Source organism: Capricornis sumatraensis, chromosome 6 (genome assembly GCF_032405125.1).
Source record: "Capricornis sumatraensis isolate serow.1 chromosome 6, serow.2, whole genome shotgun sequence".
NCBI lineage: Eukaryota > Metazoa > Chordata > Mammalia > Artiodactyla > Bovidae > Capricornis > Capricornis sumatraensis.
Window position 1 is genome coordinate 84,712,920 of NC_091074.1, and position 11,421 is coordinate 84,724,340.

The following is an 11,421-nucleotide window of genomic DNA, read 5'->3' on the forward strand; positions in this document are numbered from 1 at the left end:
TTTTCTCTGATTGTAATACCTATCAAGGATCACATCAGAAAATACAGCCTGGAGGGTAAGAGTCAACATGTTAACCCTATGTTCATTCTCCAACATCCCAAGATTCCAACAGACTATTTATGAAATAAAGAGCATACCTCAAGCTCTGAGGTGGTTGTCAACTGGGGGCACAATGCCTAAAAATGCATGTCTGCCTATGTACACTTGTGCATGTGGCCTGACTGTCACAATAACTGAGGGTTCAAGGTCCAGGGTTGCTGTCATGTATGGAGCAGAAGCCAAGAATGTGAAACATCCAGCAACAGGAAGTAAAGTCCCAGAGAAGGAAGAAACCACCAAAACACTTATCAATATTTTGGTTACGAAAAGCTGCCCTAAAATTCTTGAATCCTTCCATACAATTGCTGTTCAGGCCCTAATCTTTTTTTAAAAATTTTTACTTAAGTATTTCATGGAGAAGACAATGGCAACCCACTCCAGTACTTTTGCCTGGAAAATCCCATGGACAGAGGAGCCTGGTGGGCTGCAGTCCATAGGGTCGCTAAGAGTCGGACATGAATGAGCAACTTCACTTTCACACATTGGAGAAGGAAATGGCAACCCACTCCAGTATTCTTGCCTGGAGAATAACAGGGACGGGGGAGCCTGGTGGGCTGCCGTCTGTGGGGTCGCATGGAGTCAGACACGACTGAAGCGACTTAGCAGTAGCAGCAGCATAGCTAATTTACTTATATTTGTTTCAGGTATACAACACTGTGATTCACAATTTTTATGGCTTATACTCCCATTTAAAGTTATTATAGAATACTGGCTATATACCCTGTGTTATTTTACACATAGTAGTTTGTACTTCTTTTTCTTTTGTTTGTACTTTTTAATCCCCTACTTCTATCTTTCCCTTCCCCTCTCTTCCCTCTACCCATTGGTAACTACTAGTTTATTCTTGATATCTGAGAATCTGTTTCTGTTCTGTGCATACTTTAATTTTTAAGATTTCACATGTAAGTGATAACATACAGTGTATTTGGCTTTCTCTGACTTATTACACTAAGCATAATACCCTCCAGGTCCACCCATGTTGTTGCAAATGGCAAGTTTTCATTTTTTATGATTGAGTAGTATTTCATCATTGAGTGCGTATGCATGTATGTGTATATGGGCTTCCCAAGTGGCTCGGTACAGCAGATGCAGGAGACATGGGTTTGATCCCTGGGTTGGGAAGATTCCCTGGAGGAGGAAATGGCAACCCACTCCAGTATTCTTGCCTGGAAAATCCCCTGGACAGAGGAGTCTGGAAGGCTACAGTTTATGAGGTCTCAAAGAGTTGGACATGACCGTGAGCATACACACACATGTATGTATGTATGGGTGTGTGCTTGTATCTCACGTCCTTTTTTTTAAAATTTTTTATTTATTTGGCTGTGGTGGGTCTTAGTTGCAGTACTTAGGATCTTTTATCTTAGTTGCAGCATGTGGGATATAGTTCCCCAACCAGGGCTCGAACCCAGGCCCCCTGCACTGGGCATGTGGTGGCTTTAGCCACTGGACCACCAGGGAAGTCCCTCACATCTTCTTTATTTATCAGTTGATAAGAAACTTAAGTTGCTTCCATATCTTGGCAACTGTAAATAATGCTGCTATGAACACTGGTGCTTGTTTCTTTTTGAATTAGAGTTTTTACTTTTACTTTTTTTTGGTCAGAAATCCAAATTATGATCCATAATTGCTGGGATCTTACAACAGTTCTATCCTCAGTTTGCAAGGAACCTCCATATTGTTTTCCATAGCGGCTGTACTAATTTACATTCCTATCCACAGCATACAAGGGTTCTCTTTTTTCTACACCCTTACCAACACTTGTTATTTGTGGTCTTTTGATAACAGCCATTCTGACAGGTGTGAGTGATGTCTCATGATTTTGATTTGCATGTTTCTTGTAACTAAAAACGCTGGGCATGTTTTCACGTGTTTCTTGGCCACCTGGTATATCTTGTCTTTAAAGGCTTATCTTCAGTTTCCGGCTGTGGTGGGCCTTTGTTGCCCCTAGCTGGCTTTCTCCTGTTGTGACGAACGGGGGCTACTCTTTGTTGCTGTGCTCAGGCTTCTCATCACGGTGGCTTCTCTTGCTGCAGAGCACGAGCTCTAAGCACATGGTCTTCAGTAACTGTGGCACACTGGCTTAGCTGCTCTGAGGCATGCAGGGTCTTCCCAGGCCAAGGGATCAAACCAGTGTCCCTTGCACTGTGAGGTGGATTCTTAACCACTGGACCACCAGGGAAGTCCCTGTATTTCTTCTTGGAAAAATGTCTATCTGCCCAATGTTTAATTGGTTGGTTGTTCTTTTGATATTGAGTTGTATAAGCTGTTTACACATTTGGGGTATTAACCCTTTATTGTTTATATCATTTACAAACATTTTCTTGCATTTAGTAGGTTATCTTCTCATTTTGTGGCTGGTTTCCTTTGCTGTAGAAAAGCTTTAAAGTTTAATTAGGTCCCATTTGCTTATTATGCTCTTTTTCTTTTCCCTTAGGCAATATATTCAAAAAATACTACTGTGACTTATGTCAGTTTTCTTTTTAATATTTATTTTTTGGCTGTGCTGGGTCTTAGCTGTGGAACACAGGATCTTTGATCTTTGCTGTGGCATGCGGGATCTTTAGTTACAGCGTGCAAACTCTTAGTTGTGGCATGTGGGATCTAGTTCCCTGACAAGGGATTGAGCCCAGGCCCCCTGCATTAAGAGTGTAGTCTCAGCCACTGGGCCACCAGGGAAGTCCTTATGTCAGTTTTCTGCCTATGTTTTCATCTAGGTGTTTTATCCTAGTTTCCAGTCTTAAACATAGGCCTTTAATCCATTTTGAGTTTATTTTTGTATATAAGAAAACGTTCTAATTTCATTCTTTTACATGTAGCTGCCCAGTTTTCCCAGCATCAATTTTCACTGAAGACTGTCTTTTGTCCATTGTATATTCTTGCCTTTCCAGTGCACAGGTCAGGCCCTACCACTCTTGACCATTAATTCTCTCACATACAGAGGGTGACCAAAGCCTGCAATACACTAGGATTTCTGGAGCGCATACCTGTGTTAAGCCAAGCAAGGTCTTCTCAAGATGAAGACTAGTCAGAAAGGAGCTGCCAACTCTAAACACCATCACATATAATAGGCATGAAGTTATTTCTACTGCTCCTCTTCCTAAAGTCTTATAACATCAATTAACTTGACATAGAACTTCAGACTTTTGGAAGCACTTCCACGATGATTTTCAATCTAGATACACTTCTGCACACGTGCCCCAGCAGAATGAACTTGCCGAGATAGCAATGCTATGGCTTTCACATCTAAAATCTTCCTCTCAAAAGAGTAAAATATTCTAAAATAAAATGAAGACTAATTCTGGGATAACTGTGAACATGTTTTACTAGACAAAGAATAACCATATGCCATTTAAAAAACAAAAACCTAGTTAGCAGGTTAATATCTTAACTACAAAATACAGGCAGATCATACAGATAAGAATGCTGTTAACCTGAGATGTACATATGGCTGAACCCAAGGAATTCTGCAAGCATTTTAAAGCATTTTTTAAAGGTAATCCCTTTGGGAAAATAAAATAGTGAGACAAGGAGGAATGAATAAAAAACATCTGGTCAGGACAAAACTCCCACATTTTTCCTTCGTTTCCATGTATCTCAAATTGAGTTTCATATTCTGCTTTTATGATTTTAGGAATCTGAATATGTCACCTCAAGGACAAAAAAGTTTAGCTGTCTTCTTAACTCTGGTAACTACCATTTCACTCCACCCCCAAATTAGGCTTCTGCAAGGTCCTTCTTCGTCTTATCTGGCAGCAAACTGCAGCCCAAGTTCATTTTGTCTGCATCATAATGATTCACCAAGCCTAACAGTGAAGTCAGCAGTATATCTCTGACCATGACTTGGGAGATGGTGAGAAAGATAAAAGTAGCTGTGGCTACCCAGGAGTTAGCCTGGATTGGGCTTTGGGGTCTTGGTGAAAATAATTTCATAGGAGATTTTCCTGCGAAAATCCAATTTATTATTACTTAAGTCTTTCCCCAACGTCCTCTACTGAGGCTCCACAGTTCCCTATGGTGGAGGTCACCCTAGCTGCAAGGAGCGATTTTATCTACTATAGGTGAGTGAGTCTCCAATAGTCAAAAAATGGGAAATAAGAGTTCATGTCTAAAATTAATTCCCCAAACTCTGGATACCTTATCACTCTGCCTGTCACCATCCTCCCCAAACTGACCCCTCTCAAAATATCCACTTTCTTGATTTGTTTTTGGTATACTCTGGGTTTTCCTCTGACCTCCCTGCACCCCCTATAGCAGTTCTTCCTGCCCCATAAATACAGGTGTTCTTCAAGGGTCTGTTTCAACTTCTCTGTCAATATCAATGGTTCTTAACCATTTCTGGCTCCCAACACCCTTTCACAACGTAGTGAGGGACTTCCCTGGTAGTCCATTGGCTAAGACTCTGGGCTCCCAATGCAGGCAGAGGGCCTGGGTTCCATCCCTGTCAGGGAACTAGATCCCACATGCCACAACTAAAGATCCCAAGTGCTGCAACAAAGACCCAATGCAGCCAAATAAAGAAAGGAAATGTAATAAAATCTGCTCCCCTATACCACTCTCCCCACATTATGCCCAGAAAATATACATAAAATGACATTTTTGCAATTTTAGGGAAGGTTTATAAAACCCAGGAGAGACCTCTCTACCCTCTCTCCATGGTAACAGAACAGAACAGTTTTAATAATCCCTTATACATAGGTGACTCCTAAACCACCAACTTCAATCTTTACCCCCTCTCAAACTTCAACTAATTAAAAGCACAAAACTAAATATTTTCTCTTCAAATGTTTTTTTGTGCCTGGCAAGCTACTCTTATTTAGCTTTTCTGTATAGTTCTGCACATAACCTGAGTCTGTAACACTATATCAGCAAAATATACCTATCCATCCTGGTTCCCCAACCCATATTCCAATTAAGGTTAGACTACCTCCTCTTTAAATAATTTAGTAAAAATATGAATGTACTAATGTTTCAATCCTAAAGGAAATCAACCCTGAATATTCATTGGAAGGATTGATGCTGAAGCTGAAGCTCCAATACTTTGGCCACTTGATGTGAAGAGCCAACTCAGTGGAAAGGATCCTGATATTGGGAAAGACTGAGGGCAGAAAGAGAGGGTGTGACAGAGGATGAGACAGTTGGATGACATCACTAAGTCAATAGGCATGAGTGGGAGCAAACTCCAGGAGACGATGAAGGACAGGAAGCCTGGCGTGCTGCAGTCCATGGGGTCACAGAGTCAGACAGAACTTAGTGAATGAACAATGTCATTAATGATTAGGACATCGACGTGGGAATTCTCCAGTGGTCCAGTGGTTAGGACTCCACACTACCAATGTAGGGGGCACACATTTGATCCCTGGTCAAGGAACGAAGATCCCACAAGCTGTGTGGTGTGGGAAAAAATAAACAATCACCACAACAACATAAGCTGGCCATCTAATTCCTGTAATTACTAGGCCCAGGGAATTCAGAGAGGTTGAAGGACTGCCTCTAGTTTGAGTGTTAGCCTACAGCACAGGGAAATTCCCACTGCAGGAATCAAGCTACAGAATAATTAACGATACTTCTGCTAATTTTTTCACAGAGGACGACCCACTGCCTCAGTGAATGTTTCTATACTACAGCCCCAAGTCAGTTAGTCTGGAAATGATCTGTGTCAAATGACCTGTGTGCACATAGCTCATAAATACCAACAGCAGCCAAGAGAAAAACAGCTTCTAACCCACAGATACATATTAAAAGATTATTTTAGAATATAAATAGTTGTGGTATATTTTTCCTACATTTAAATCATTTCATTGACAGTAAAATTTCAATACATCAAAACTTTACTACCAAGAATCAGACATGATCTCCTCCCTCTCCAAAATCTTCAACTGTTAGCCAAAGAGAGTTCTAACTGTTTAAGTAATTTTCCTTTTAAACTGAGGGAAGTCCCAGGGAGTGCTAAGAGCATGGGAAAAGGCTTTGGATTCATTATCACCACTACTCCTTTTGAAGAATAAGATATTGCTAACTTGAAATATTTCTGAAGATGTTTACAGCTACATTCTCAGCACTGGATGTTACCACTCCCATTTTACAGATTGGAAAACAAAGGCACAGATGAAGGAATCATTTGGCAAATATTACAAAATGCAGAGAAGAGCACTGTTTCTGATTCCCAATTTTGGTTCTGAAAGCTAAGAAAAGAAAAACACTACAAAAAGAAAACAAGCAAAAAAAAAAAAAAACACAAGCTTCCACTTTGAGCCATAAGGACCTAGGAAGGAAATATACTTTAAGTCATGAGGAAACAGGAAGACAGAAAGAGGAACATATCAAGAGTAGGTTAAATCACTACTTAATGTTATTCTCACCTTCAAAAGGTCGTCAATAAATTCAAGAAACAGAAGACTATAATGACTCAGTTTACAATTAGCAACATTTGCTGGGCAAAACACTATGGTTTGTGTAGGGTGTGCAATGAATTCCTCTAAATTGATCTGCGTCAAGTGACAATGATGACAGTTCGCTTAAAACAAGAATAGTAGCCTGAGAGACTAAGAAAAGGAAGTTTTGCAGGAGCCTGCCACCACTATTTGGTTTTGAAAGGCTTCTTTATAATAAGCAGCCTTCACCAGAAGAGGAAATGAAAGTTTGGCCTCAACCACCATGGTACTGTACTCTTCCTTAAAACTACTATGTAAATCTTTGTCTGTGGAGACCTCCTTGGTCCTACAGTGCATAAGAATCCGCCTGCGAATGTGCTCGCCATGTCTATGGAAAGAGGCTGAGGTGGCTGAGCTCTAGCACAAGGTGCTGAGGATGTTGGCTTTAGTCCAGGCCACTGTCTGGGCTGTAAGCAAGAGGAAGCTGCAGCCCACCCAGGCCCCCCTCACCCTGACACTTTCGAGGTAGAGAAGATAAACAACTTCTTAAACCTAAGCCTGAACATGTTGGTGTGAAAATTGGTATTCGAACCAGGGTCTTTATCTGACATCATGCTATTTGTACTCTTCTATCCCAATCAATATCCACAATATCCAATCACGAATTGACTTATTTTATCCATGCTTTTAATTGTTCTGGCTAAATTTACTGATAAAATTTTCCCTTCATTCACTAATAATTATCTAAGTCATGCTATGTAAAAAATACTCTCCTACTCATGTCATATTCAACTTTCTTGCTTCTGAAACCTTTTCAGAAGGCTACTTTGCAAAGACCAAGCATTTATTTCCTGAAATATAGCACCAAACACACTTCCCTACCCTTTCTAATAAAAAATACATCTTTAGATTCTATCCCCTAAAATAAAGTGTTTGCCTTATTCCTATGCAGGTCAGGAAGCAACAGTTAGAACTGGACATGGAACAACAGACTGGTTCCAAATAGGAAAAGGAGTACCTCAAGGCTGTATATTGTCACCCTGCTTATTTAACTTATATGCAGAGTACATCATGAGAAACGCTGGGCTAGAGGAAGCAACATCTGGAATCAAGATTGCCCGGAGAAATCTCAATAACCTCAGATATGCAGATGATACCACCCTTATGGAAGAAAGTGAAGAGGAACTAAAAAGCCTCTTGATGAAAGTGAAAGAAGAGAGTGAAAAAGTTGGCTTAAAGTTCAATATTCAGAAAACTAAGATCATGGCATCTGGTCCCATCACTTCATGGCAAATAGATGGGGAAACAGTGGAAACAGTGGGCAACTTTATTTTTCTGGGCTCTAAAATTACTGCAGATAGTGACTGCAGTCATGAAATTAAAAGATGCTTACTCCTTGGAAGGAAAATTATGACCAATCTAGACACCATATTAAAAAGCAGAGACATTACTATGCCAACAAAGGTCCGTCTAGTCAAGGGTATGGTTTGTAGTCATGTATGGATGTGAGAATTGGACTATAAAGAAAGCTGAGCGCCAAACAACTGATACTTTTGAACTGTGGTGTTAGAGAAGACTCTTGAGAGTCCCTTGGACTGCAAGGACATCCAACTACTCTATCCTAAAGCAGATCAGTCCCGGGTGTTCACTGGAAGGACTGATGTTGAAGCTAAAACACCAATACTTTGGCCACCTGCTGTGAACAGCTGATTCATTTGAAAAGACCCTGATGCTGGGAAAGATTGAGGGCAGAAGGAGAAGGGGACGACAGAGGATGAGACGGTTGGATGGCATCACCAACTCAATGGACACAGATCTGGGTAGACTCCAGCAGTTGCTGATGGACAGGGAGGCCTGGTGTGCTGCGGTTCATGGGGTTGCAAAGAGTCGGACACCACTGAGCAACTGAACTATCTTCAGCCAAGTGTGAGTTTAAATACATCTATATATGCCCTTAGGCTAGCAGACAACACCAAGGTTTTCACTATCCTGTATCCTGAATGATGCCCTGACCATCATTCTTTCCTCTCCTTTGAGGTCTCTGACTTTAAAAAAACAACATAAAAAGAAGGAAAAAAAAAAATCTAGAAGCAGTGGCATAACCATAATACAAGAGGCCTGCAGGACTAGACTCCTCTGAAGATTTATCAGAAAAGAAATGTGGAAGTGGAAAAAGGAATAGAGAAGTCATAGACAGATAAGAGGGGACGTAACAGAGAATAAGGCAGTCTCTTCCCCAAAGAACTGATGGGAAAACCAGCAGTGAGAGATACTAGGGCATGTGGAGCCATCTATCCAGAGCCAGGAGAAAGTTCATATCCACCCAGACACTTACCGTGTTGCATTTTGTGCCACACACCACTTGCCTATGGTTCAGCCACTGAGATGCAAACACTTTATTAAGGGTCCCAAGGTGAAACTCTCTCTCCTTCAGGAGACTGGGAAGTTGCTGTGCTGCATACCCATGCAACACCCGGGAATAGCTGGTTTCATTCTGTAGCCTGACTTCTCGGTTCTTCAGGTAGTACACTAAGGATCTCTTCACTGGGGGGAGTCGCTTCCTTTTGTGAAGTGAGTGATCCCAGCCCAACTGTGGAGAGCAAAAGGAGAAATCAAGGCTTTGCCAACTTTTGTCAGAATTGGGGATCCTCCCATATTATAGAACTCATCTCGCAGGATTTACATAGAACAGAGTTACAAATACAATGCAACAGGAAAGTCAATCTTGAAGGCCACAGAAAAGATGCTGCTCGTAGTCATACCCATGGGAAAAAAGGACTTGGAAGACAAAGGAATGAAAGCAGGACAATAAAAGAGGACAATAGGTTTTTTAAGGCCTTTTAAAGTGAAGGATTCAGGTACCTTAAAGTGAAAGTAAAACTCGGCTCAGTACGGTTGGACTCTTTGCGATGCCATGGAATATACAGTTCATGAATTCTCCAGGCCAGAATATTGGAGTGCGTAGCCCTTCCCTTCTCCAGGGGAGCTTCCCAACCCAGGTCTCCCGCATTGAAGGCAGATTCTTTACCAGCTGAACCACAAGGGAAGCCCAAGAATACTGGAATGGGTAGCCTATCTCTTCTCCAGGGGAATCTTTCCGACCCCGGAATCGAACCAGGGTCTCCCACATTCCAGATGGATTCCTTAACCTTAAAACTATCCTTCATAGGGAAGGGAATGAAGGGCCCAGAGATTACCATACAGACCTGGGCTGCATCTCTAATGGACCCCCTTCTCCCTCTCAGCCTGTACTCTACGCGGAGCATGGTAGGTGCGGCCCAAGAAGCCCAGCTGGGGTCCCAGGTGTTTCAGGGATGCCCTAGCAATGGCCGTCTGCCTGTCACCAGGTCCGCGCTCCTGGCAGTTGTAGAATTCGAAAAATCAAACACCAACGGGGTGACAGGAACGGGAAATATGAGTCTGAAGAGACTCAAGACTCAGAGAGAGGAACAGGGTGATATCTGTAAACTGTTTATCTAGGGGGCTTGGGTACCCATAGGGAGGCTCATTCCTGTGAGACGCAACCATCTCCGTCCCCCGGCCACCGAAAGACAGACTTCACTCTCCCTCCCAATATCTTAGGCGAGGTTTTGTCCCCGATTCTCCTCGACTTTGGTTTCCCTTTCTCCGAAGCCCATATTGTTCTTTCCTCAAGCCCCATTCCCGCCTGTAGATCTCCCCGGAACATGCCTCATTTTCAAGTTCCCCTTTAGTTTCTGACCCCTGCGGGCCTATCTGCTATCCAAAGAACTCCTAAGGACCCAGGCCTGATCCTATAGGCTAGAACACCGCTCTACGCACCTCCGTACACCACCCCTCCCCCCGCCCCCCGCCAAGACCTTGGACCTCATTCCGGTTCCCAATGTGCGAACCCTACCCTCTGGGTGCCTCGGCCTTATCACCCGGGGCCAGGCGTCTCGGCCCTCACCTGTGGGTCCTGAGCGTCGCTCCCAGCTCCCGGCAAGGCGGGCGCTTTCCGCTTCCTGCTAACTGCTTTCCTGGCCATAGTGGGCAGCGCCGCCGCGGCCCCGCAGCCACATGGGGCGGGCGAATCGCGGGGGAGCGAGACGGCGGGTCATATACTGGGCCCCGGGGCCGCGCACCTTCGTGCGCCCGGCCCGAAAAATGGCCCGGACTCCGGGCGGCAATAGAAAAAAAAAGGCAGGCAGAAGGGAAGGAGGGAGGGAAGACCGGGGCAGGGAAAGGGAAGGGAAAGGGAAGGGGAGACAGGAACCCGAAGCTTGTAGACGACCGTCTTGAAAGGACGGCGAGCGGCTGGAACCAAAACACCCCCTCCCTTTCGCCCGCACTCCGTCACCCTCGCGCAGCCGCAGTTCGTTTCGCGTCGCCACGGAGACGCTGTCCGGAGAGAAGGGCGGGGTTTAGGGCTGGCCGTAGAGTTCGCGGCTGTTGCTCACGGCCGCCCGCTCTTTTTCAACTGCCGTTTGACTGCCGCTGGAGGTTCGCGACTTCGGGGCAAAGGAATCTGGGTTTTGGCCGCCGACACTGGAGCCCCACCCGCCCGTCCGGACGTACCCGGAAGTGAGGATGTTTAACCTCGCTCGCGGAAGGACTCCCTCCCAACACGCCTTTACCCCGCAGTCGCCACGGGTTATATCTCTTGAGCTCTGTGCGTTTTCCGGAACCTATGAAACCAAACCCTGGCGCCAAAGGCTGGACTCGGTGAGAGGAGGAGTTAACTTCCTCTCCCCACCCCCGGTAGCTTAGACGGTAAAGAATCTAACTGCAATACAGGAGCCCCAGGTCAATCCCTTCATCGGGAAGATCCCCTGGAGAAGGGAATGGCTACCCACTCCAGTATTCTTGCCTGGACAAAGAAGCTTGGTGGGCTACAGTCCATAGGGTCCCAAAGAGTCAGACTAACACTGCACCCCACCCCACAAAGTAGAGTCTGACTCGAAATCATTGCCAGCATACCGGACTTTCACAC

General features: G+C 44.1%; 1 protein-coding gene across 1 annotated transcript in view; it reads right to left on the minus strand.

Annotated features, from left to right (window-relative positions):
• The window catches only part of DCAF12 (DDB1 and CUL4 associated factor 12), a 35,545-nt gene extending 24,821 nt beyond the window's left edge, over positions 1–10,724 (minus strand). The window contains exons 1-2 of the mRNA XM_068973806.1: positions 10,399–10,724; positions 8,806–9,060 (exon numbers count right to left, since the gene is read on the minus strand). Coding sequence (XP_068829907.1) covers positions 8,806–9,060; positions 10,399–10,476 — 333 coding nt within the window. The 5' untranslated portion in view covers positions 10,477–10,724. The remainder of the gene's footprint in view (positions 1–8,805; positions 9,061–10,398) is intronic.
• Between the last annotated feature and the right edge of the window lie 697 nt (positions 10,725–11,421).